The sequence below is a fragment of the Elephantulus edwardii genome, unplaced genomic scaffold (genome assembly GCF_000299155.1).
Source record: "Elephantulus edwardii isolate Elephantulus edwardi_28Jun2011 unplaced genomic scaffold, EleEdw1.0 scaffold00053, whole genome shotgun sequence".
Taxonomy (NCBI): domain Eukaryota; kingdom Metazoa; phylum Chordata; class Mammalia; order Macroscelidea; family Macroscelididae; genus Elephantulus; species Elephantulus edwardii.
In genome coordinates, this window is record NW_006399803.1 from 16,955,881 (window position 1) to 16,983,812 (window position 27,932).

Here is a 27,932-nt window from a genome sequence, read left to right on the forward strand (position 1 = left end):
TGAATAAAGAAATTAATTTTTTGTTGCTTTTTTTTCTTCAGCATCTTTGGCGCCCTTGAAAACTGAGCAAGAAAAAGCATTTCTGGTGTGTTTTTCTACATTGTGTAATAGGTAATGGAAAGGATGATGTACAAAATTATGAAAATATGGAAAAAATAGCATATAATTTTTAAAATGAGTGACTACACTCAGTAAACACTTTTAAAATAAAATCTTGTTTTTGTGGTTCTTGTTCACAAATGATGTAACCAGAAATAGTTCTTTTATACATTCCCCTGCAGGAATTCTTATTCTGCAGGACTTGGAGCCAGATATTGTACTGGAAAACCGCAAGGAGGTATAAACCAGACAACCTGAGAGTGGTTACACCGGGATATTTCAGAATGGGCCTACCATTGGCTAGAGGATTTCTGAGAGTTCAAGTCTAAATGAGGGGACCTTAGACCGTTCTAGTCTACTCTGGAGAACCTCAGAGTGGCAGAGCTTAAGTCAGAAAGGTTCATAAAGCATTTAAACTTCTTGTTTGGGAAAGGGAGGAATTCAGACTGGCAGGGGTGGCTCGGGGCCCTTTGGAAGTGAGCCTGAACCAGGGCTGTGGCCTCCTCACTCCTGGTCTAAAAGTCAAAAGGGGCTGGAACTCCGGGCCTTGTACAGAGAAGAATGTCCCTGGCATTATTCTCTTCACTGCAGAAAACTGAATGTTTTTAAAACAAGCCTGCAACCTGGCTTGGCAGTTACAAAGCTAAAAGCAAGGCTTGCTCTCCTGAGTGCGAGAAGTACTTTGGAATTCCCAAAGTCTCATTCGTCGCTCAGAAAACAAAATGGAACAACTTTCTTTGCTTTCCCTTCCCCTCTTGCAGCGCACCCCCTTCCACCGTGCAGTCGTTGTGCCTGGCAGATGTCCAGAAAGGCACCCTGTAATTCCACGGAACATTGTGCACATTTGCATCCATTTAACCGCTATTTACAGCCGCCCTTTACGCCACCTGTAAGAGGCAGCAGCATCTAAGAAGCTGGGCTGAGAACCCGGCGCTTTAGGTCCACTTAAAGATGCTCAAATCTGCAAAGTGGCTGACGCCTGGAGAAACCCGGAGACAGCGGGAGACGTTAGGCACCCATAGAGACATACACACATACAAAGGGGAGAGCGAGGGCGAGAAAGGGTGGTGCACGCAGGATGAGGGGGTCCTTCTTTTTTAGCACCTTTCATTAAATATTACCACCACAACCGTGAGTGGGAACTGCTGGGCCTTCCGAGCAGCTCGCTTCCTGCCTGGTTCTGGAGAATTCCGGAGGTCTGGAAGAGTATGAACGGGGAGCACTAGGGTGGGACCTACAATCCACTGGAATCAGAACCAGAGGGCACCACCTCGAGTCTGGGAAATAGGCTGGCGGATGTGAGACGCGGTCGTGAGGACATCAGCGTTCCTGTGCACGCCGCACTCGTGCAGCTCCGGGTAGCAAACGGGGTGAAGTGGGGGCGAGGGTGAGAGGAAGTCAAGGCAGCAGAGCGTCATGAAACGCTCCCTTGGCTTCCTCAGCGTTTCGGAGGCTGATCTCCAGGGGGTCTCGCGGGCCCTCCACGGGAGACTTCCAAGTTGCCACTGGCGCAGCTCCGGAGATCACGCGCCCCCACAAGCAGATACCCGGTGGCCTGAAATGCCCGCAGGACTCCCGCGATGCCCAGGACCGCATGGCGCGCTCAGAGCTCGCCAAGTTGCGCAAAAGGAAAAAAAAAAAAAAAACCACACACAAAACCCCCATCACACCAAAAATAAATACATTTTTTTTTTTAGGAAAAAACCTTTGAGGGATCCCGGGGGGCTTGTGGAGTGGGACGCAGAGTAAGAGTGGACCCCACGAGCCTTTGGTTTTAAGGAACCTCACTTCTGGGAAGGGACAGGGAACTGTCAATCAGCGAGGGAGGGAGCGCACCGGCGCTGGGTGATGTCAGCGGATCAGCTGCTCCGTAACAAAGACGGGGTATTACAGGAGAAAGTTACAGCCGCGGCGTGGACGCAGCGGCACCCCCGAGCCTCGAGGGCGAGGGGCCTGTGGGCGAAGGACGGAAACGACGGCGGCTGCCGCAGCAGCTGAAGGCCAAGGAATTAAAAGGGCTGTAGGGGGAGGCAGTGCTAGCCAGCCCCGACTGCTCCTCCTCTTCCTCCTCCTCCTCCAAACTCGCAGGGCGCAGCCCCAGCGCTCACTCAGCCGCCGGGAGCACCGGGAGGGACGGGAGGCCACCGCGCGGCCCGGAGCCGGGCAGGGTCCCCAGCCGCCATGGATAGCGACGACGAGATCGTGGAGGAGGCGGTGGAAGGTACTAGCATTTCTCGGGGGCCAGGAACGAAGGCGCCGAGGGCTCGGGCCGGGAGGAGTGGCGGGCGGCGGCCAGCAGGGCATCTGGCCCCGCGGTCGCCACTGTCCCCGAGGCAGGTGGCCGGCTGCGGCTCTCCGGCGGGGGCCAGGCGGCCACGGCCACGCCGCAGGGGGAACGCAGTGCGCGGCGGGGCGTGGGGCTTGGCGGGGCCGGGGGCCCCGGGAGGATCCGGCCGATCCATCCCGCGCGGCCCCAGCCTGCATCCGCCCTCGGAGTTGCGAAACCTGCCCGCACTCAGGCCTCCCCCCCTTTAGGGGGGTAGAGGGCGGCAGCCCCTGGGAGCAGTCTGATAGCAGCCCCCCCTCCCCTGCTTTGGCGGCCTCGAACCCCTCTCTCTGCCGCCAGCCCTTTTCCTGGCTCTCGCCTCCGTGCTCGCGACCGCGCTGGGTCGGCCCCCGGGCGCAGCGCACTGGGCCAGAGGCAGGCACGTGGCAGCGGGGCACCAACGGCCGCTCCGGCGAGAAGATGAAATCATTGCCCAGCAGCGGACTACCATCCCGACTCGGGGCTCGAACGCGCAGAGTCAGGGAGGCGGACGGCCCGCGCCTGTGCTGCCCCCGAGTGAACTCCGTCCCGCCGCGGCCTCCCCCTCCGCCGCGCGCCCGGGGCCGCCGCCACGCTGCAGGCGCGCCGCGAGCCCCGACCGAAATTGCTGGGTGACACTTAACTTTCCCAGTTCCGTGCAGTTGGCTGCGGGTGATATCACCGCTCTGCTGTGGCGTTTTCTCCGCCCTCTCGCCTGGCGCCCCTCCCCCGGCTTTCTCGCCACTTTGTTTTGCTGAGTTTCTCCACCTCTTGCTAGTTCTGGAAAAAACCGAGGTGGGGACGTTATACAACCTCGTTGTTTGTATCCGGAGATGTTATGATTTTGTAACAGTTGGATATTGAAACGTACTCGTTAGCGTTTCGATTTATTTGATTTTTTTACCCCTCGACTGTACGTCGTGATGTTTTGCAGTGCTGTGTGATATTATTCCATTTTATTTAAAACCAGGCATCCTAAGTAAATGAGTATTCGTTGTTGAGTGAATCCGATTTCCAGCTAATTTGTATAAGCCATTTCTCCCAAACAGTAAAAGAAAACAAAGTGGAGACACTGTACAAATGCTTTGAGGTACATAGTTATTTGTTCACTGAGACAAGGAATCCATTTTTATATTTTTATAAAACAAATGGACTCCTTTTGAAGTGCACCGGAGGTTTAAGATGACACTGCTTAGGTAATATATCCAAATTTTAAAAACAGTTAAGCATCCTAATGTAACAAAATTTCTTATTTCTTGACCCAGCTTCAAAGCCCATTTAAAGAATGTATTTTATTAAGTTGAAATTGGCAGAGTGTTGTGAATTCACAGGGCTGTTTATTAAGGTGAATGTGGGGTATGTAGAAAATCTTCTTGGAATTTAAAAGTTACTAACTTCTTGTGCAGCCAGTGTTACTAAAAAAAAAAAAAAAAGAATGAATGAAAATGCCCTTCTTAAATTGTCAGGGCTTGCTTTCATTATGCAGAGTTTCCTTTTACTTGTGAAAATGTAAACCCTTGTCACTGGCGGCACCTCCGAGGTTAAGCACCTTCGCCTTTGAGGTGGATGTCCCTTGGTCCTGGGGCTCATTTGCGGAATGTAAACAAGCTGCTTTAGAAATGTATCAGGGCTGTTTTTTAGATTATCCTGTGGATTAGAAGCAGGAAAGGTTCTTGGGTAGTTAAAGGGCGACCATGTGCATCATTGTATCAGAGCACTGTAGAGATAAAAGAAGTAACTATTAATATTTTCTTTCTGGGAAATCGGGCTTAACCTTTGAATGTATAGGCTAATCCAGGATACAGTGACTGAATACCTAACTGTAAACAGAATTGGTTTTAAATGCATAGAAGAAGCTTTGCGCCAATGGGCTTCTCCCGTTCTTGGTGCAGGCTACAATGCTCTTGTCTTTACCATCCCACACAGGCATGAAGGGATGGGAGAAACTTCCCCAAAGAAGCTAGTTTAAATATTTTCAGGTTCAGGACTCCCTAACTTATTTATGTGCACAGAACCTCAATTCTCTGTTGTTTTCCTTGTCATAGCTGTTATTGTTACAATAATTACTTTGTTTTTATCGTGTTCAGGCTCTCTGCTAAGTGCCTCACACATTTTCCATTCAGCCTTACTAGGTGAGTTCTCAGATGATCCAGATTTTAGAGAGGAGAGAACTGTGGCAGAAAAAGTTAAGAACTTAAGCCTAGGTCACTTGGGTAAGTGGAGAGATAGATTTGAAGCCTCTAAATCCCCTCATTGGCTCCCGAGTCCTTTAATTTTTAATGGATCAGTCAAGTATATAAGATAATTCTATATAAACTGTTTTTAAAAGCATCAGTTAAATATTATGTCAGCATTTTTACCAGTATAACTCTTTAAAGGTTGGGGCTGTTATAAGTCAGGGAGTTGAATGTGTGTAGACCCTAGCTTTACTGCAGAAAATTCTCTCTGTGATGACTGTTTATGTCCAACCTGTTAATTTTTCATTTTCAATTGTTTTCTTTATTTCAACTTTTCCTTTATTATCCCTTAAAGCATCTAAAATAGTTAAGACTCAGGATGACTTTAAGAAAAATTGATGAAAGAAAATTCAGAGTCTGCCACAAACATCCTTTTTCTTCCTTAGAAGAAATTTTCTCTGGGGAAGAAAATGATTGAAAGTGTCTTTGATCATAGCACAGGCATTTTGGTTCTCTGTACAGGTGGAATTGTAGCTCAGGTAAAGTTCTAAACTCAGAGATGGAAAAATCCACAGGGAGGGCCGGGAGAGGTGGTAGCCCAGGTGGGAGTAGTCCTTGTCCTTATGTCCTCCTTTGGGAGGACAGCGTGCCCTGGGCCTCCAAAAACTCCAAGGCTCATTGGTCCAGTGGAGAATGATGTTTGATTTTCCAGTGTTATTATACTTCAAGACTTTTGGGAGCAGAAATCTTTATTACTATAGCTATTTCTTTGTCTCTATACAAAGATGAATACAGAAGAGTCTCTAACACAATTTCACATATTATATATTCATTTCTACACAGATGAACTGTAGTGCTTGAAAGGAAACTAGAAATTGTGGCTTTGGGGAAATAACGGAATGAGATGCCTCAGAAGTGATACAGAGTGAGGAGAAAAGATAGATAGTTATGCGGGCATGTTGAGAAAATAATCACTCCATCAGCTGCAGTCGGGGTTTTGAAAGAGAAAAGTCAATGTAGAATGAGACAGGGAAGAGAAGCTGGGCCCAGCTCAGGAGCAGAGGAAACAGACTCTGCCAGAAGCCTTTGGAAACTGTGGGCTCTAGATCTGGGAATGAAAGCTGCAGAGCTTTGCTCAGGGAAGAGTCACAGGCAGTGGTGAACAGGACATCTGGAGGGGCTGAAACCACTGATAAGATAGACATCTAAAAGGCACATTACAGTGGTTTCAATGGTTAGTTCAAAACCAAAAAACTCAACCTGTTGCTGTCAATTCTGACTCACTGTGACCCTGTACAACAGAGCAGAATTGTCCTGTAGGATTTCTGAGGCCACAGATCTTTGTGGAAACCAATTTCCACATCTTTCTCCCACGGTTGCTAGTGAGTTCGAACTCCCAACCTTTTGGATAGCAACTGAGTGCACTGTGGCATCTGAGCTCCTTGGTGGGTTGTTATGAGGGCCCAGATTGGCAGCCATGGCAGGAAAAAAATGCATGTGACACACTGAGAATGCTCAGAAAAAGGAAAAATATGAAAATCTTCACAACTGAGGGGCCGGGAATGAAAATTACATCTCCACCTTTCACTATCTTACACCCTCAACATATTAACAATATTTCTATTTTTCTCTAATAAGTTTGCTGCTGCTTTCATACCAAAGGAAGACTCATGCTGTGGGCCACACATTCAAATCAGGGCCCTAACTCCTAACAGTTGAGGTCTCTCCAAGTATTTATCTTCAAAATAAAATTATGTATTTAATAACCAGTATAAATATGTGCTTTACATCAAACAAAAAAAAAACCTCATTTTTTACTATTTTACCTTTTATTTTCCTTTTAGAACAATATTGTATTCTGTAAAATCAACAGTGCATGTAAAGGCCTCTTCCGAGAGGAGACACACTCTCAGATCTAACCCGAGTGAGCCTGAGGCAGCGCATCTTTTGACAAGCGTATCTCATCTTCAGAACAAAGTGAAAAAAGTAGCCTTGTGACACTGCTTCAGTTTTTTGTTGTTTTGGGTTTTTTTCTCCAGCATCTATGAATATTTCAAATAATTCAGTGGACCTGAGTTGATACATTCGCTGCACCACATTATTCACCCAAAGCAGTCATTCTCATGTATTTTCCCTGTTATTTGCGCCTGATGCTCACACTCCTTTTAGTGGGAACCAGCTGTAGGGCTGTTGGCTGTTGTGTGACACATTCTACAAATTGACCTTCATCTAAAAGAAGGACCAGTGTGTGCCTCAGAGTGAGGTAATCCTGGGAAGGGCTAGAAATTTACAGCTGAGGTACACTGTGAAATCTTGCTGAACTTATGAGATTTCTTAACCACAAGGACTTCTGTTAGTAACTCAAGGTCCCTCCTTCTTTAGAGGCACCTTCTTCCACTTCCAGTCTCAGTGTGGTGCAAATAGTTGTTGTTGATTGCCATCAAGTCGAGCATGACTTATAGTGACTCTATGGACAAAAGACCTAATGCCTTTCCATAACTATCATCATTTCTTCAAGTTCATGAAGTTTCCAGAGGCATGTGGTTTAGGAAATGGATGTCACTCCTGCTTCCAAACCCGTCTAGCAACTGAGAGCTCCACCAAACACTGTCCACAATGGGAAACCATTATGGTATTTGATACCCCAATGGCACAAGGTTCAACATCACAGCAAATCCAGGTTACTTTATACAGTACATTGACAAAGAGTGGTGCACAAAGTGGAAGAGTGTTCCTCCAGATAAAACATTAGTCTCATTTAACAGTGGGTATTGTCAAGTCAAATACGACTCAGAGTAAGCGTTGCACAAAAGACCTGAACTTTGTTCTATAGCTAACATCATTTCTGTACGTTTAGAGAGTTTGTAGAGTTTCCAGAGGCAACTGGAGAACTAACCTAAAAGTTCACTGTGTGAGCCCACCCAGCAGCCCCACTGAAGCCGACCCCAGTGATAGGAAGAGTAAATCGAGGCACTCTTCTGCTCTATGAATACAGTCGTGAGTCAGAATCTGCTCAAAGGCAAATGGGCTTGTTTTGTTGTTACTGTTTTTCTTCCACCATCAGCAGACAAGAAATGGCTCTCCACCAGTTTGCCCTTATCTAGAAAAAAGGAGAAGTGGAGGATTTGAGAGAAGGGTTTTTAGAAATTATTAGAATGAGACCATATCTGCCACCCAAGCAGACATATGCACACCCATGTTTATCGTGGCTTTGTTCACAATATCCAGGAGTTGGAAACAACCTAAGTCCCCATCAACAAACGAATGGAGAGAGAAGCTGTGGTATATTCACACAATGGAATACTACGCTGCATTGAAAAGCAAGGAACTCATGAAATATTATTTAAAATGGGTGACCCTGGAGGACATTATGCTGAGTGAAGTATTTCAGTCACAAAAGGACAAATGCTGCATAATGCTACTGTTGTAAAACAGGACTGACATCGGGGTGGGGGGAGACAGAGAAAGATGGGATAAATAATGAATACTGCATTGAAATAAATGAGGAAGAAAACTGTTTAAAAGAGATAAATGTGATTAGGTATTTTTGTCATGATGGGAGTCCAGAGCAAAGGCTGCATAGTGGAGTGAATGTGGGGAGAGTGATTGTAAAACAATGAAAGAATTTTTCTTTTCAAAGAGGACAGTGTACTTGGAAGGGGGGGGGGGGAGAAAAGTGCAACAATGAATCAAATGGAAATCCAAAGTCTCTGTAAATTTTCATCGAAAGTAATAATAACAATAATAATAATAATTAATAATAATAAATTATTAGTATGGTCAGAGTGGCTAATGTGTTTCTTGAGCAAGTCAAGGTGCCTCACTATGCTGGCACCTTTATCTGAAACGTGGAATTTGGAGAATTGCAGTGAAATTGAAATCAGTTCTACAGAAGCACAAATCCCAGGCCTACATACCCGGCAGGTGCACACACTTTTTCTCTGTATTTCAGTTTGTATCCTTCCCTATCAAACTGACCAGCACAAAACAGAAATTGCATGACCTCATTCATTGTTCAAATGGTGTTTTGAATGAGAGTCATAACAGATGCCCTTGTAGCACTGAGGCTGGAAAGAGACATGAGGATTTAGCAACCCAGTCTTTTCTCTACGTTCCTTTCTTTGGAAAGCCTCTTTGTTGTTGTTGTTGTTGTTGCTGTTTAGATGTAAAATTCTACTGCTGGGAAAAATACTTCTGGCTATTAAATATTAAAATAAAACATTTCCACCCTGCTTTCGGAGTAAAAATCTTTGATGATCACAATTGTTCATTTCTAGTTCCTGGTAAATGGGTCACCTCAACCTCTTTTTCAAAGATAAGAAGAAAACTAAAGCCACACAAGGAGCATGCTGAGGTCTAATCTGGAATTCCTGGATGCTGCCAATATTTCACTTCAACAGCTGATGAACTCTCAGCTGTTAACCTTAAAGCCATAAGTGCAAGGGTGTCCAAGCGTGGCAAGCTACTTCTGAAAAACAAAAAAACCAGTCCGTGGAAAATGCTGTGGGTCACATTTTGCTTTCCCCCATAAAGGGTTGCCAGGAGTTGGAGTCACCTGCTGACATCAGGTCAACTGGAGGTCTGGCAGAGAGGAATTCCAGAGCTCTTTCACAAGAAGCAACACAGAAAAATGTTTATTATGGCCGCGAGAGGCCATGTGATGAGGCATCTCTGAAATGCAGTGTCACCAGAGAAACAGGCACCATTCAATCGCTCTCCTCAGTTCTTGTTTCCCCAAGAAAGTAAGATGATGTTGGGACTTCTTCAGCAGCCTGTTGAAAGAGACATTGAGACAGAATTCTCATGAAGGAAAGTTGAAGATTTGCTGTCATCTCACTTGAGATTAGTTGTTACTGTTATGTATCCTCAAGTCAAATATGACTCATAGTTGTTAGGTGCTGTTTAGTCAGATACAACCCATAGCAACTCTGTGAACAGCAAATATGAACCCTGGCCTAGTCTGTGCCATTCTCACCTCTGACACACTCGAACCCATTGCTGCAGTTACTGTGTTATTGCAACTCATTGAAAGTCTTCCTCTCTTTAGCTGACCTTCCACCTTTCCTAGCATGATATCCTTTTCCAAGGAATGCCCAAAGTATGTGAGATGAAACTTTGCCATCCTTGCCTCCAAGGAACACTCTGGTTTCACCTTTTCCAAAACCCATCTGTTCTTTTGGCAGCCCATGGCATATTCAGTACTCTTCTCTAACACCATAACTCAAAGGCATTATTTTTTCTACTGTCATCCTTATTCATTGTCCAGCTTTCTGATGCACAGCAAGTGATTGAAAAGACCATAGCTTGAGTTAGGCACACGTTAGCCCTTAAACTGACATCTTTGTTCCTCAAGACTTTAGAGAGGTTCCTTAGAGCATACTTTCTCAACCCAATAAATACACTCTTTGCTTTATTCACTGCTGGTGTCAAAGGTGTTAATTGTGAATCCAAACAAAATAAAGTCATTGACAGTTTCAGTCTCTTTCCCATCTATCATGTTGTTGTCTATTAGCCCAATAGTGAGGATTTTTGTCTTCTTGGTGGTTGTTAGATGCTGTTGAGTCTTTTGCAACTCATAGCAACCCTGTGTACAACAGCTCTTAACCCTGCTATACCTTTAGCCAATTTCATTGTCTCTGACACACCTACCCTCATTACCCCAGTCACTGGAGTCAATCCATCTCATCCAGGGTCTTCCTCTCCTGTGCTGTCCTTTCACCCTTCCAAGCATGATGTCCTTCTCCGAGGACTGATCCCTCCTAGCAACATGCCCAAAGTATATGAGACAGAACTTCAAAATCCTTGCTTCCAAGGAGCAGCCTGATTTCACCCTTTCTAGGACAGACCTGTTTGTTCTCTTAGCAGTCTATGGTATGTTCAATACTCTTCTCCAGCACACAACTCAAAGGCATCAATTCTTTTTCTGTCATCCTTAGTCATTGCCCAGCTCTCTGATGAACAGCAAGTAATTGTGAGACCATGTCTTGGATCAGGTGCACCTTCATCTCTAGACCAATATCGTTGCACTCCAGTACTCTGGAGAGTTTCCTCACAGTGCAATGCAATTCATCTTTTGACTTCCTGGCTGCTGGTATCAAGAGTGTTAATTGTGGAGCCAAGCAAGCTGAAGCTGTTAACAATCTGAATCTCTTCTCCATCTACAATGATGCTGCCAGTTGGCCCATTGGTGAGAATCTTTATCTTCCTTTTTTTTTCTTTCCAGAATGAGTCGGAACTGACCCATAGTTGACCCTCCAGTGAGTTTTCAGAGGCAGTTTATCACCCGGGAGGAATCTTTGTCTTTTTGATCTTGATTTTCAATCCATATTGAAGACCAAAGTCCTTGACCTACTGCAGCAATCACTTCAGGTCCTCCTTAGTTTCAGCAAGCAAGGTTGCATCATCTACATATTACAGGTTGTTGATTAGTCTACCTCCAATCCTGATGCCACACTTCTCCTCATAAAGTCCAGTCTCCCAGATGATCTGTTCTATATCTGTTCAATATAGACTGAAATGGTATGGAGATAGGATGCATCCCTGGTATACACCTTTCCTGAACCAACCATGTTTCCTTGCTCTGTTCTGACCATTGCCTCTTGGTCCAAGTATAGGTTTTGCATAAGTCAAATCAAGTGTTCTTGGAATTCCCATTCTTAAGGTTAGTCACAGTTTGTTGTGATCTACGCAAATGCCTTTGCATAGTCAATAAGACACAGACAGACATTCCTCTGGTACTCTGTGCTTTCAGCTAAAATTCATATTGAAGGCTGCATTCTTTGATCTTCTGCAGCAAGCATTTCAAGTATCCCTCACTTTCAGTAAGCAAGGTTATATCATCTATATAATGTTAATGAGGCTTCCTCCTATCCTGATGCCACATTCTTCTTCATAGAGTCCAGATTTTATAATATTTTTCTCAGCATACACATTGAATAGGTTTGGAGAAAGGATACAGTCCTGACACCTTTCTTGATTTTAAGCCTTGCGGTGTTCCCCTGCTCTGTTCAGACAACAGTTCCTTCTTGATCTAGGTATAGGTTTCATATGAACATGATTCGATGTATTGGGATTCCCATTCTTCTCAATGTTAACCATAATTTATTATCCACACAGTCAAATGTCTTTGCATAGTCAATAAAATAGACATTTTTCTGATATTCTCTGCTTTCAGCCAGGATCCATCTGACACCAGTGATATATCCTTGGTGCCATGGCCTCTTCTAAGCTCAGTCTGAACTTCTAATCAGGTCTCTATCAGTGTACTGTTCTAGCCATTTCAGATGATTTTCAACAATATTTTGCTTGCATATAATATTATTTAATACTTTCTACATTCTGTTGGATCATGTTTCTTGGAAATGGGAGCAAATATGATTAAGACGGTTTAGGAAGAAGGATTGGCCACCCACTTCTAAAATAAGAGCCTTAAAAAACCTTTTTTTCTCCAAAAAAGCTTTTGAACAATAGAGCACAGTTATGTAGTTAGACAGTTAGGTACAGCACTGGAAGTAGAGTCCTCAAATTTGGAAGACATTAAAAAGTAAGGGGGGGGGACAGCTGCAGAAAGCCACTAATAATTGGGTCATGGAACATAGAAAATATTATGAGTGTAGGAAAATTGGACATTGTAAAAAAGTAAATGGAACACAAAGATTGACAGATTAGACATTAGCAAGCTGAAATAAACTGGCATTGGCCACTTTCAATCACACAGTTGTGTGACTTACGACTTTGGGAATGAAAAATTGAGGAAGAATGGTTTTTCAGTCACAGTTAAAAATACCATATCAAGATCTATCCTGATGTAAAATGCTGTGAGCAACTGGATACTATGCGTACACTTACAAGGAAGACCTCTTAATAAGAATATTATTCAAATATACGCACTAGCAGCTAACACCAGAAAAGAGAAAATTAAGAATTGCTGCCAATTTTTCAGTCTAAAATTGAAAAAAAACATGCAGTCAAGCTTCAGTAATAATAATTGGTGAGTGCAATGCAAAAGTTGCAAACAATGAAGAAGAAATGGTAGTTGAAAAATACATCTTGGTGACAGAAATGAGGCTGGGACCTAATGATTGGATTTTGTACACAAAATGATTTATTCATCATTGAGATAAGTACTGCCCCTAAATGCTTTTAGAGCAGTATACAATACTTTCAGGTTCCGCTAGTTACGTTAAGCTGGATTCTGTGGAGAACTAGGACCAATGAATACAAACATGCATGTTGCTAGGTGTCATCGAGTTGGTTATGTGTAACTCAGAGCAACTCTGTGCACAGCTCTGTCCTCACCACCTGATACTCTAGGTCATTGTGAGTCACCGTGTCATTCCATCTGGTTGGAGTCTCCTCCTTCCGACTCTTCACCTTTCCCAGCAGGATGTTCTTTTCCCAAGATCAGCCCCTCCTGACAGCATGCCTGAAGTCTGTGAGAGGAAGTTTTACCATTCTTGCCTCTAAGTTGCATCCTTGTTGCACTTCCTCCAAGGAGACAGATGTGTTTGCTCTTTTGGCAGTCCATCTCGTTGTTGTTATGTTCCGTCGAGTTGCTTGCAACTTATAGTGACAGTACAACAGCACTGAATCCTGCTTCATCCTGAGCCAACCTCATCATCTCTGACACACCTACCCCCATTACCCCAAGTCACTGAGCCAATCCAACTTATCCAGGGTCTTCCTCTCTTGCGCTGTCCCTCTGTAGTCCAAAGGATATTAAGCAATCTTTTCCAATACCACAACTCAAAGGGATCCATCTATTCTGTAATCCTTATTCATTGTCCAACTTTGCAGTGCATAGAAAGACATTGAAAAATACCATGGCTTGGAACAGGCACATTTTAGTCTTTAAACTAACATCCTTGCTCTTCCTTACTTTAGGGAAGTCCTTGAGAGCAGATTTTCCGAATACATCTTTTGATTTCTTGACTGCTGCTACCATGAGTATTGATTGTGATTCTAAGTAAAATGAAATTGTTGATATCAAGGTTTTCTCCAACTGGCATGATGTTGCTTATTGGGCCAATGGTGAGGATTTTTGTTTTCTTGATGTCGAGATGTAATTCATATTGGAAGCTGTTATATCTAATTATCTACAGAAGGTGTTTCAAGTCCTCTTCACTTTTAGCAATCAAGGTGTGTCATCTGCACAACACAAATTTTTTATGAATCTTCCTCTAAACCTGAGGCCGCAAGGGAGCTCTGGTGACCTCATGGCAAGAAGCTGCTCTGCAATCCCAAAGGCACAAGGTTCGAATCCACCAGATGTTCTGCTACAGAAGGATGGGCAATCTCTTCCTGTGCCAGTTGGATCCAATTTGATGATACATAACAAGACGCCGTGGTGGTGGGGTATTAAACCTGAGGCACATTCTTCTTTATAGAATTCAGTTTCTTTTTTTTAATATTTTTTATTGGGAAAAACATATTGGGGGTACAAGGAGGTGAGGGTTGGGGGCAGAAGGGTGAGGACGGGCCAGGATGCAGTTGCAGAGCTGCACAGGTTGGTCGGTGGGGGGAGCAGGTGAAGGAAATGATGAGAGTCCAGTGGGGACCAGATGCTACAGAGGAATGACAAGCACTTTCCAATAGTAATTAAACCAACTGTCTTATTGATTTGGGAATTGGATGTTGACTCTCTGGCTTCTTCATGCTGAAAGGGGGGAAGGGAGGACGCTTTATCACCTTACTGGTGGTCTTGGGTTACAGCTGCTTGCCTTCTTGCTCCTGAGGGCCGCGACGGTTCACCCCTAGCCGGGGGCCAAGCGCAGCCCGCCCTGGGCAGAAGGCCACGACAGCTCGCCCCGGGCAGAGGGCAGAGGGCAGCCCGCCCTGGGCAGAGGGCCGCGACAGCTCGCCCCAGGCAGGGGGCTGAGGGCAGCCCGCCCTGGGCAGAGGGCCGCGACGGCTCGCCCCAAGCCGGGGGCCGAGGGCAGCCCACCCCGGGCAGATGGCCACGACGGCTCGCCCCGGGCAGAGGGCCGCGATGGCTGAAGTAGTCTTTTTTAAAAAAAGAAGAAGAAAAAGTGTGTGTGTGTGTGTGTGTGTGTGTGTGTGTGTACCATCAAACTGGATCTGACTGGTACAGGAGACTGCCCCTCCTTCTCCAGCAGAGCATGAAGTAGAGTCTGGGGGTCCCCCCCCCCCAGGTGCCTGTCGGGGCCTGGGTTTCGGCTGTCCACACCACAGTAGTGGGCAACGAGCTTAAAGCCCCTGATGGCTCTGGGCGCTGACTCTCACCAGTGGCTATGGATGAAGTCACAGGCGATTTTCAGCCAGTGCCGGGAATTCAGTTTCTTAAATTATTTGCTCAGCATACATATTTAATAGATAAGATGAAACCTTGATGCATACCTTTCTTATTTTAAATCATGCAGTGTTTCCTTGTTCTGTTAAAACAACAGCTTTTTGGTCTATATATAGGTTTTGCATGAGCACAACTAAGTTTTCTAAGATTATCATTCTTTTCAATGTTAGTCATGATTTGATATGATCCACACAGCCAGATGTGTTTGCATCGTCATTAAAACGCAAGTGAACATCCTTCTGCAAGACCCATCGGACATTTGCAGTGATTTCCCTTGTGCCCTCTTCTGAATCCAGCTTAAATTTCTGGCAGTTCCTTGTGGATGAGCTATGCCAGTCATTTTTTAATAATCTTTAACAGTCTCTTACTTGCATGTTATATTAATGATACTGTTCAATAATTTCAACATTCTGTTGGATCACTTCTTTTGTGAATGGGAGCAGATTTGTCTTCTAGTCATTTGGCCAAGTATCTGTCTTCCATTTTTTTTGGCACAGCATGGTGATCATGTCCAAGGCGCTGCATCTGTTAGTTGAAACATATAAGTTGATATTCCATTGATTCTCAGGGCTTTCTTTTTTTTTTTGCCACTGCCTTTAGTGCAACTTAAACTTCTTCTTCATCACTTTTGGCTCTTGATCGTATGCTGTTTCCTCAGAAGGTTCCATGGCAACCAATTCTTTTTGATACAGTGACTCTGTATTCATTCCATCTTCTTTTGATGCTTCCTGCATCATCCAAGATTTTACTTATAGTATCCCTTAGTATTGCAGCTTGAGGCTTGACTTTCCAGTTCTCTCAGCTTGAAAAATTCCAAGTGAGTTCTTCCTTTTTTATTTTCTGACTTGATCCGTTTGCACATTTTGTTGTAATACATTGCTTTGTCTTCTTGATACTACATCATCAGAGCTCCTGGATTACTCTAATGTATCTCTATAAATCAAAGGAACCTGGCTAAACTCATGGAAATGTCAGTGCTTATGCTTTTGGAAGCAGGAGTGGCATCCACTTCCTAAACATACCTCCAGAAACTATGAACTATAAATGTCGATAGTTGTAGAGGGGCTTCAGGCCTTTTGTTCATAGGATCTTTATGAGTCGTGTTCATCTCCAAGACAATCAACAACAACAACAACATTTCATAAAATAAAATAAGTGCTTTCAAGTCAAGAAAATATTAGCTATAAGCAATGAATATTTTTATGAAAAGAAAAAGAAGTATATATTGTTTCATTTCAATGGGGAAATATCATCAGTAGATATTTTGAAAATAATTGCCCCAATTATTTCATATGACTCACTTGGTGTTACTTTATATACAGTTGGTATTTGAAAGAAGAAGGAAGTAAGTGTGGCCTCGTTCCCTCCAGATCATTAATTTTCTGTAAAAGTTGGTATTAAGTATAAGGGAAGTATATAAATTATTATTTTATTTAAATTGCCGTGGGGTTTTTTTGTAGGATGTTCTGGTAATACACTAGATGTTCTAGTATAGCCATAAAATATTCTATTTGTTCATTATTTTGTTTTTATATAATTGGTATAAGGAGTTTTTGTTGTTCTTTTCTTAGATAGAAAGATACTAGCTTACCATCTCCGCCACAGGGATATTATTCTTTAGAAGAAAATGTTTTAGGAAATTAAAACCTTCATTATGATGATATGGTGTGTTTTCTTTATAGTCTTATATCTGTGAGCCATCTGGAAGTCACATTTAAATGCTTAATGTCTCTGCATTGCACATAATGCTTAATGTTTTTGTACCATTTTCATCTGTGAACCATGTCAGCCTAGAAAAAGGCCAGTAGATTAACTGTGGCCTTTGTGTTCACCTGCTGTTGACTGCAGAATTAACTCACCAGAGTAACTGGAAGGTACAAATTTGACTCCTGAATTTTTTAATATATTAATAGTAGCTAAAGACCTAAGTATCTACTTTAAACAGATATATTAAAATATACCTATCTGTGACACAGGAAGAACTAATACTTCAAAAGTCACAGTGTGATGATTGGTGCTATACAAAATAATTATTTAAATGGTTTAAATCAGTATTTAAATGTGGATACTTCTAGCTACATTTCTGAGCAAATTGCTGTTTATTGTTGTTGTTAGGTGCTATTGAGTCACCTAGCAACCTTGTGTACTTGAGGAAATAAAAATCTTGCCTGGTCTTACACCATCTTCATAATCTCTGCTTGTGTTAAAGCCCGTGGTTACAGTCACTGCACCAATCCATCTCATTGAGGGTCTTCCTCTCTTTCACCCACTATCCAAGCATGATGTGATAGAGGATATTATAATAAAGCTATTACTAAATATTTAAAACTGAAGAATTGTATAAAGTAAAAAAAATAAGATAAGGTTCATTACATGGTAATGTGCACAATTATATTACATGGTTTCCTTCTAGAATTAGATGATTTCTAGCAAAAACAGTGTATCTGGCGATGGGTCACAAACCCGTACTCTCTCAGGTAAGCATAAGTGTCAGTCATGAGAATTAGGAGCAGTAATTCCAGGTATGAGAATTACCAGGTAGAAAAAACACATTGTAAATGGAAGTGTGCACTGCAAACCTTATGTTGATAATAACTCTCCGTCTCCAGTTAAATGCAAACTTATTTGGGCTCATGTTCTGAAATGGGGAGAAGTCCCTCAGTTGTGAGCCCATCAGTTTACAAAGTATCTGTCCATAACTGCCCAGTTGAACCTCCTGGTGCAGGCCAGGTGTGCTCACAGCTGGATGCATGCCCCGGGAAGTGCCTGGCTGCTCAGGGGGTCTTCGGGAAGCATCTCTCTGTGTCCTGTCAGTGGGGAGCCCTGACGATATTAAGGTCTGCCTGTGGTTTCCCTTCTCCAGGGCACCTGGACGATGATGGATTACCGCACGGGTTCTGCACCGTCACCTACTCCTCCACAGATAGATTTGAGGGGAACTTTGTTCACGGAGAAAAGAACGGACGGGGGAAGTTCTTCTTCTTTGATGGCAGGTAGCATTCAACAGTTTTTAAAAATATTTGTCTTTGGGGTAGCTGGTCTTTGTACATACCTTAGTGCTGTGTGTTTTTCCACGTTCTACCTGTGATTTAAATATTTTACGGTATTTTAAAATGGTTTAAAATAGATCTTTCATTTTGTTTTGTTTTGCTTGATTTTGGTGCTCCAGCAGCAGAATTCTTGGTTTCCATTGAAAACTGAGGTTCAAAGCCCAGCACCTCCAGCACGGTCACTGTCTGTCAGCGGAGACTGTGTGTTGCTGTGATACTGAACCTGAAAGCATTGGGTATCACAGTAGTCCAATCACAGCTAGTGTTAGGGCTGGCACAAACCCAGATAGCATTTCATTCTGCTGTGCACGGAGCACCATAAGTGAGGGGCTCACCCCAAGAGCAGGTCATAGCATTAACAGGGGTCTTTTATTCTATTTTCCCCTTTTATATATTGTTGTTTGTTGTTATGTGCCATTGAGTCAACTACGACTCATAAGTGACTCTATGCACAATAGCTCTGAACCCTACACTATCCTGAACCATTCTCACTATGTCTGACACACCTACCCTCATTACTGCAGTTATTGTATCAATCCATCTTATCTGAGGTCTTCCTCTCCTACATTGTCCCTCCACCCTTGTTAGCATATTATGCTCCAAACACTTGTCCCTCCTGGCTACGTGCCCAAAGTATGTGAGGCAGAGTTTCAAAATCCTTGCCTCCAAGGATAAGCCTGGTGTCACCCTCTCCCACATAGACCTGTTCTCTTAACAGTCCATAGAATGTTCAATACTCTTCTCCAGCGCCACAACTCAAAGGTATCCATTTTTCTGTCATGCTTGGTCATTGTCCAGCTCTCTGATGCATAACAAGTAATTACAAAGCCCATGGCCTGGATCAGGTACACCTTAGTCTCTAGGCTAACATCCTTGTTCTTCAGCACTCTGGAGAGGTCCCTGACAGCAGATTTCCCCAACACACTTTATCTCTTGATTTCCTGACAACTGGCATAAAGCATATTGATTGTGGAACCAAGCAAGCTGATTGTTAACAATCTCAGTCTCTTCTCCATCTATCACGATGCTGCCATTTGGCCCAGTGGTGAGAATCTTCCTTTTCTTAAGGTTGACTGTAGCACTTTTCTCTTTTGAGAATAGATGGATGTGCACTGGCCCAAGTTTCTATCAAGGACTTTGCAACCACATCAATTTCAGAAGAAAAGAGTTATCACTTGGGTTTCTCAAACTTTGGGAGGAATTCTGAACCATGGGAAAGGCCACCTATATTCAGATATGTTTAGTGGGTCATACAAAAATGAGCTTAGCTAAAGCACATTATTTGGTTCTGTGGGAGCTACCTAAACCTTGGAATTCGTTGGGAAAGGAAATGCCTTTGCCAACATCTGAAGCACGTTTGCAGGGGAAGGGACTGTCATGTGACCTGGTATCCCTTATTGGTAAGTAGAGTGGGTTTTTTATAAAGATGTTAGCAATTGCTTGCAATTATCTGATCTCAGGAAGAGGAGCAGAAGTAGGAAAGCAATTGAAAACTCATCCACAGAATTTTTTTTTAATTATTTTTATTTTTTAAAATAATTTCTTTTTTGTAGTTGTTTTTTAGAACATGTTGCTGTTGTTATGTGTCGTCAAGTCGCTTGCAACTCATAGCAACCCTATGTATAACAACCCTAAACCCTGCTCTATCCTGTGCCAATCGCACTGTCTCTGACACACCCATCCCAATTACCCCAGTCACTGAATCAATCCATCTCATAGAGGGTCTTGCCCTCCTGCGCTGTCCCTCCACCCTCCCAAGCATGATGTCCCTCTCCAAGGACCCCTCCTTACAACATGTCCAAAGTATATCAGACAAAGCCCCAGAATCTTTGCCTCCAAGGAGTAGCCAGGTTGAACCCTCTCCAGGATGAATCTGTTTGTTTTCTTGGCAGTCCATGGTATATTCAGTACTCTTCTCCAGCACCACAGCTCAAAGGCATCAGTTCTCCTTCTATCCTCCCTAGTCACTGTCCAACTCTCTGATGGATAATAAGTGATTGCAAAGACCATGGCCTGTATCAGACACACCTTAGTCTCCAGAGACACACCGTTGCTCTTGAGTACTTTAGAGGGGTCCCTAACAGCAGACTTTCCCATAGCAATATCCTGGCTGCTGGTGCCAAGAGTGTTGACCATGGAGCCGAGCAAACTGAAGCTGTGAACAATCTCAGTCTCTTCACCATCCATCCTGACACTGCCAATTGGTCCAGTGGTGAGAATCTTTGTCTTCTTGACATTGAGCCTCAGTCCATACTGAAGGCTGCAGTCCTTGACCCTTCACAGCAAGTACATAAGGTCCTCCTCAGTTTCAGCAAGCAGAGTTGTGTCATCTACATAATGCAGATTGTTAATAGATCTTCCACCAATCCTGACGCCACACTTCTCCTCATAGAGCCCAGCCTCCCGGATAATCTGCTCTGCATACATGTTGAAAAGGTATGGAGATAGGACACATCCCTGGCATACACCCTTCCCAATTTTGAACCATGCATTGTTACCCTGCTCTGTTCTGATGACTGCCTCTTGGTCCAAGTATACATTTTGCATTAGCAAGATTAAATGTTCTGGGATTCCCATTCTTCTCAGAGTCAGCCACAGTTTATTATGATCCACACAGTCAAATGCCTTTGCATAATCAATGAAACACAGATAGACATTCTTCTGGCATTTCCTACTTTCAGCTAAGATCCATCTAACATCAGCTACAATATCCCTAGTACCACGGCCTCTTCTGAACCCAGCCTGGATTTCTGACAGTTCTCTGCTGATGTGCTGTTCCAGTCGTTTTTGGATAATCTTCAGTAGAATCTTGCTACATGTGAAATCAATGATATTGTTCTGTAGTTTCCACACCCTGTTGGGTCACCCTTCTTTGGAATGGGAACAAATATGGATCTCTTCCAGTCAGTTGTTTTCCAGATATCTTGGCAAAACTTGGTGAGCACATCCAGGGCAGCATCTGTTAGCTGAAATACGTTAATTGGTATACCATCTATTCCTGGGGCCTTATTTTTTGCTGTTTCCTTCAAAGCAGCTTGAACTTCTTCCTTCATCACCATAGGCTCTTGCTCAAATGTTATTTCATTAAATTCTTCTGTATCTACCAATTCCTTTTGATACAATGACTCAGTATATTCCTTCCATCTTCTTTTAATACTTCCGGGATCATTTAATATTCTACCTAAAGCATTCTTGATTATAGCAACTCGAGGTTTGAATTTGTTCTTCAGTTCCTTGAGCTTAAGAAATGCTGAACGAGTTCAGCCCTTTTGGTTTTCCGACTCTAGCTCCTTACACATTTCATTGTCATCCCGTATTGCCTTTTACAATCTTCTGTTCAGCTCTTTAGTATCTTGAATTCTTCCTTGTGCTTTGGCTTCTCTACGCTCCAGTGCAATCTTCAGTATTCTTCTCTACCACCAGAACTCAAAGGCATCACTTTTCCTTTTATCATGCCCAGTCATTGTCTAGCTTTCTGATGCATAGCAAGTAATTGCAAAGACTATGGCCTGGATCAGGCACAGCACAACACAATTTCAAGTTATCCTGAACGTTTTGAAGTTATGGAGGCTGAATAAATCTCTCAAACATTGACCCTACAATGATATTTAAACCTTAAGCCAAAAATATCTCTGACAGACTTCTTAAAACAAAACAGTTTTAGAGCATACATAGCAAAAACATACAAATTCAAGTCTCTACCTGTGCAATTCAGTGACATAGATTACATTCTTTGAGTTCTACAACCTGTCTCACCCTCCTTTTTGTGAGTTGTTCTTCCTCTGTTGACATAAACTCACTGATTCCTATGGTTGCTGTCTAATCTTTTAAGTTATTATTGTCAGATTGACCCCATTTAGGTCGATCTTAAAAGGACATATTACTCAAACAGACATTGTTTACTAGTTAAGCTAAACTGCTGTTTTAATATCATTGTAGGGTCAATGTTTGAGAGATTTATTCAGCCTCCATAACTTCAAAATGTTCAGGATAACTTGAAATTGTGTTGTGCTGTGCCTGATCTAGGCCATAGTCTTTGCAAGTACTTTGTTATGCATCAGAAAGCTAGACAATGATTGGGCATGATAAAAGGAGAATCGATGCCTTTGAGTTCTGGTGCTAGAGAAGAATATTGAATATACCATGGACTGCCTCCTGGAAGGGTGCAAACAGGCTTCTCCTTGGATTTAAGGATTCTGAAGCTTCTTCTGACATACTCTAGGCATGTTGCAAGGAGGGACCAGTCCTTGGAGAGGGACATCATGCTTGGAAGGGTGGAGGGACAGTCCAGGAGAGGAAGACCCTCGATGAGCTGGATTGATTCAGTGACTGGGGTAATGAGGGGAGGTGTGTCAGAGACAATAAGGTTGGTACAGGATAGAGCAGGTTTCAGGGCTATTTTAAATAGGGTTGCTATGAGTCAAAAGTGACTCAATGGCACATAACATTGACAACAACAACATACAGACTGAGATTAGCTCAGGATAGGGCAGGGTTCAGAGCTATTGGTCATAGAATTTCTATGAAGTGTAGATGACAACACATAACAACAACAGGGTGTGGAAATACAAGTTCTCACAGGAAGTTGTACTAGAGTGAACTCATTCTACTGTTCTGCTTAAGACACAGGTATTTTTTTTTGAGAAGAAAGGATATTTGGTCAATGTGGCTCTGAAATCTGTCTGAAACAAGTAGATTTGCTGACTTTGTGGAATGTTAGGAAAATCTTTCTTTGTAAAGATTCTTTAAAGAAACTGCAAAATACCTCTACCTTGTGGAGTTGGAACCAGTCCATGGCTGACCCTCCATGGAGTTTTCAGAGATTGTAAATCACTTGGGAGGAAACTGTCCATCTTTCTAGTGTGGAGGAGCTGGTAGATTCGAACTGCTTGTCTTTGGCTTGGCCGCATAACTCCTTACCCACCAGGCCATCAGAGATTCTAGAGAAACAAAGCCAGTAATATATATCCACATAAATGTGTATTCATCAGGGACTTGGGGAGCTCTGGTGGCCTAGTGGTAAGAAGCTGCACTCTGATCCTGAGGGCACACAGTTCAAATTACACCAGCTGTTCTCCTGGAGCAAGATGGGCAGTCTCCTCCAGTGCACTTAACTGCCTCTGAAAACCCACTGGAGGGTCAGCTATGCATCAGTTCAACAACCTATGTATATGTACCTAAAACCAAACCATCAAGTTGATTCTAGCTCATAACAACCCTACTGGACAGATTAGGACTGCCAATAGGGTCCCCAAAGCTGTAAATCTTTACAAAAGCACACGGCCCCATCTTTTTCCTATCAAACACCTGATGAGTTCAAAGCTCCAACCTTTCAGTTAGCAGAGAGAGAGTGGATGGCAAGAGTGAAGAATGAAGAGAAAATAAAAGTTCTATCTGTTTGTAGTCTAGAGGCGGGCTATAAACTGAATAAAACTTCTTGTATTACATGAAATCAGATCATCATGGCAGGTTGATTCCATCATGTATTGCAATACTCTACACTGCTTCCCAGCAGCTAGACTAACTAGGACTGGGACCAACCATAGCTAGCCAGCCAATGAGCCAAGTAAAATTAACCATCACAGTAATCAGAATAGTTATTAAATTAAATGTGGTTATATTCTTTTCCCTTAATCAATGTTACATACTCAGTATTACCTTTAGGAACCTAAAGATAATTCAGTAGAACTTCCATAAATTCTAGAATGGTAATAATAAAGGAATTTCAGTGCAGACTGATTTGGGAATGTGAGCTGTAAAAACAACCATGAGGGGTTTAGTTCAATAATGAGGTGGAGATGAGATAATTAATTTAGTTTTATTTTGTTATATTGTTGATGCTTTTTTTTAACATGCCAATTAGATTTCTAAGTATGGTTTATATACCAAGACCTTATTCTCTCATCGCACATCATTCTCTGATGTTCATTTGCCACATTAATGCGTCCAGCCAGAAAGACTCCTTGTAGTATATTCCTGAACAGATTACCTAAAACAAGTGAGCTTGCACATGTAACTAGCATTTCTCAGGTGACAAAGCCGTGTAGGATTTCTGGGGCTTAGTTTTTAGGGAGTGGTTGGTCATGTTCTGAGAAATTAGAGCAGGAATAAACTTATGAAGTCCTGTATCCCAGCCTCTCACCAATGCAAAAGTCCCTCTGTTCCTGACGTTCTCACCAAGGCAAAAGTCCCTCTATGTTCCTGACACTCACTCAGCTTTTGTTGGAACCAGCCTCAGCAGGTAGATCCATCTGTAGTCTAATAGTTCTGATTAAGGAAGAAGAGTGAGGTTTAAGAAGTGAAGTGAAAAAGAAATTTCTAACTTTATCTACAATTTGTTTAACACTGGACACATTGTCATATTTTTACCTTCATAAAAATCTGTGAAGTAGTTTTTGTAATTGAATTTTACATACAAAGAAACTGAGGTACACAGTGGTTAATTAACCTGCCCAACGTGAGGTAATTAGGAAGCTTTAGAGCTGAGATGTAATCCAAGAGGTATTCCATTCTGCAGCCACCCCTCTTTTCAGTGTCTCTACAATCTTCTACCTAGGAAAAAAGATACAACTAAGATCCTGACTGCCTTTCGTCCGTGCTTTAATTTTCCTTTGGCTCCCTCACTAGCTGTACTTGTGAAAAAGTGCAAAGAAGTCCTGGAGGTAAATGCTCTTCCTTTCTTGTGAGGGAGCTTTTAACAACTTGTTTGGTGAAGTTGATGGAAAAGTGTTCCTGAAGCTTAGCTCAGGAGAGTGCTGCTCTGGATAGTCTGCAGCTAAGCTTCTGCTTTCTCATTTCTAAAGAGATAACTACACCTGCTTCTCTAAGTAGTTGTGAAAATGGAATGATAAAACCTCCAAAGATATTACAGAGTGTAGAACACCTAGTAGATATTCAGGTGGGAAAAGATTATTATTGTTATTAGTAGTAGTATTGCCATTAGGATAAGTGGATAATAGGGAGCCCAGGTGCCATAGTTCATAGGGAGTTCAGCTGCTAAACCCCAAAGACCAAGTCTCAGCGGCAGTGTGTACATGTTATCCACCAATAGCTAGCTTGTCACTGATTAACCAATGATTAAGGAAGCTTCTTAAGGTTTGTTTTTAGAGAGCAGCTTCATTCCCCTAATTCATTTCCAAATTTTCATAGTTTTCTTAAACTTTTAAAATGTGCAGATCCTCCAAATCAATTCATTTTCTACTAAGGGGTGAAAAAAGTAATTTTTTTTAATTTATTTTTTTTTCACAGAGGTTTTGGATTTCCATTCATTCATTGCCGCAGTTTTCTCCCTGCCCACCCCTCCCCACCAGCTCGCTTCCCCCTCCGAAGAGAAAAAAAAAAAAGAAAGAAAAGAATTCCTTCATTAGTATACAATTCCCACATCCCTTCCCCCCACCCCCCACCCCGAGTACACTTCTCTATGCAACCTTAATCCTGGATTCCTGTGCTAACCATAATACTCAATCATATATCACTTCTAATCTAACAGATGAGGGAAAAAAAGTAATTTTTAAGAGATCCAGCACAGTATATTACCTGGGAACACTAGAGAGCTCTATTCTATTTGCTTATCACAGCTTGAAGGAAGTTGATGTTTTTTGCCTGGAAACAGTTCCACCAGATATGTGTCTGCTGCTGCTTCCTCCTTCCTGTTGTTGGTATGTGCCCTGTCCTGAGCCATTCTCACTGATTCTGACACACCAAAGCCCATTGCCCCACTTACTGGATAAACACATCCCATCCAGAGTCCACCTCTCCTGCACTGTACCTCCACCCTTCCAAGCATGGTGGCCTTCTCCAACAACTGGTCTCTCCTGGCCATGTGCCCAAAGTATTTGAGACGGGCTTCAAAATCTTTGCCTCCAAGGAGAAACTTGGTGTCATCCTCTCCAAGAGGGTTTTCTTAGTTTGTATTTTAAGAGAGAATATATATTGTCATATAAAATATGACAAAGGTCGTGTAACTTTGCTTGTCCACTTGCTGTGCAGAGGTAACTCATAGTTGCCATAAGCCGAACACTGTGACACTGATGAGTCAAATGCGAGAATGGTTACCCATGGTGGACAGTGTTTGGTGAAGCTCCCAATTAAAACAAGCTTGGAAGGAGGAGTGGCATCCACTTCCACAATAGCTTGCCTCTGGAAACCCTATGAACCTGGAGAAAGGACGAAAGTTATACAGGAGGTGTCCAGGACTTTCATTCATAGGGTTGCAATGAATCGCCTGCGACTTGACAGCACTTAACAACAACAACACAACATAGGAGAAAATCCATAAAACAATGTTTTCATTCTGAGTCACAATTTAATTTGGTAAGCTATGGGAATGTAAGGTAAAGTATGATTCACTTTTAACTTTCCCTCTTAGTTCTTATATTGCTGACCAAAGGAAAAGAGTGCATGCGAGAGAGAACATTGGTCATTGCTGGGTGGTTGGTTGTTGCCTTTGGGTCAGACACATAACAATTCTACGTGCAACAGAACAAACCACTACTCAATCCTGCTCCACTGGAGTAGAGGCTTCGAACTTTCTAGATTCCCAACCATGAAGAAAAAGTCCAGAGAACAACTTTGAGTGTTCAGACTTTATGGGGAATTGTTAAATAAACATATGGTAGTATTTGACTTTGTTCTTGTTGTTAGATGGCATGAAATTAGATACAAATCATAGTGATCCTTTGAACAACAGATTGGAACCTTGCCCACATCCTGCACCATCTTCACGATTTCCCCCTGCTCAAGCCCACTGTGCCAGTCTCTTCTGTGTCAGTCCATTTTATTGATGGTCTTCCTTTCCTTCTCTGACCCTCCACTTTTCCCAGAATGATGTCTTCTTCTTATTTAAATACAACCATGTATCAGCCTAGGTAAAGAATATGAAACTTTTCCGTTTCTTTGTAAAAGAAATTTTTAAATCTAATGTACTGCTAGACATTTAATTCAAAGTACAAGAACTTTAATAAAACAGATATATATATATATTCTGTGTATGTGTAGAGAGGGAGCCCCGGTGGCACAGTGGTTAAGCACTTCTAACTGCTAACCTGATGGAAGAAAGATGTGGTTGCTTCCATAAAGATCTATAGACTTAGACACCCAATGAGGAAGACCTATTTTCTTATAGGGTTGCTACAAATTAGAAAATGGCTCAAAGACACTGGCTATAGGTTACGTGTACAGAAATGAATTAACATTGACTTTAAAAAAAATGTGATTTTAACAAAACTTTACAGAGAGCTTGGGTTTTCACTCATTCACTGTCGGACAGTTTCCTCCATCCCCTTTCCTTGTGCCTCCCCCAGGCCACTTGGTTATGCACCTCTTGTTCCAGATAACACTGACATTTTAAATTTTTCTACATTTTATGTTCAATTCAGATGCTGGTGCCAGAAATGTCAAACAATGGAAACATTCTTTTTGGAATTTTTAGCTACACTAAAGAATTTTCCAGGATATTAAAAAGGGACTTTCTACTTTGTACATCTTTGCAATTCTTGATTTGCTTTTATATGTTGGTATAATGAACATAATGCCTTGTTTAACATAGACATTTATCCTATCCTTCTATCCTTTTGAATTGGATTACTTAAAAATTATTCCAGACAGTTTAATCTTCCTCATTTGCTCTTTGCACACCATCCTATACATAAATGTACGTGCTTAATAACAGCTGTCATTTACTTAAGTAATCACTATGTACCAGACAGACTATGTTCTATGCACTTGATATACTAACCCATTAAATTGTATAGCAACCCTATTATGGCTTCCAGTTTACACAGGAAGCTATGAAGCAAATTTAAGAAACCCTCCGAATATACAGACTGTATGCATCGTTGTTGTTGATGTTGTTGTGCATAGGTAACTAATAAAAAGACTATGCCATAAAACAACATATACAAACTTTGTAAATAAACCAGTATAAATTTTAATTTTTTTAAAAAGAAAGACTATGTCATGTATTTGAATATGCATGACTTTCTGCTCTCAAA

The 27,932-nt window shown here is 42.5% G+C and overlaps 1 protein-coding gene across 1 annotated transcript in view; it reads left to right on the forward strand.

Annotated features, from left to right (window-relative positions):
- The first annotated feature begins 2,118 nt into the window (after positions 1 to 2,118).
- SETD7 (SET domain containing (lysine methyltransferase) 7) overlaps positions 2,119 to 27,932 on the forward strand; it is a 61,444-nt gene continuing 35,630 nt past the window's right edge. The window contains exons 1-2 of the mRNA XM_006887026.1: positions 2,119 to 2,320; positions 17,754 to 17,883. Of these exons, the coding sequence (XP_006887088.1) occupies positions 2,281 to 2,320; positions 17,754 to 17,883 (170 nt within the window). The 5' untranslated portion in view covers positions 2,119 to 2,280. The remainder of the gene's footprint in view (positions 2,321 to 17,753; positions 17,884 to 27,932) is intronic.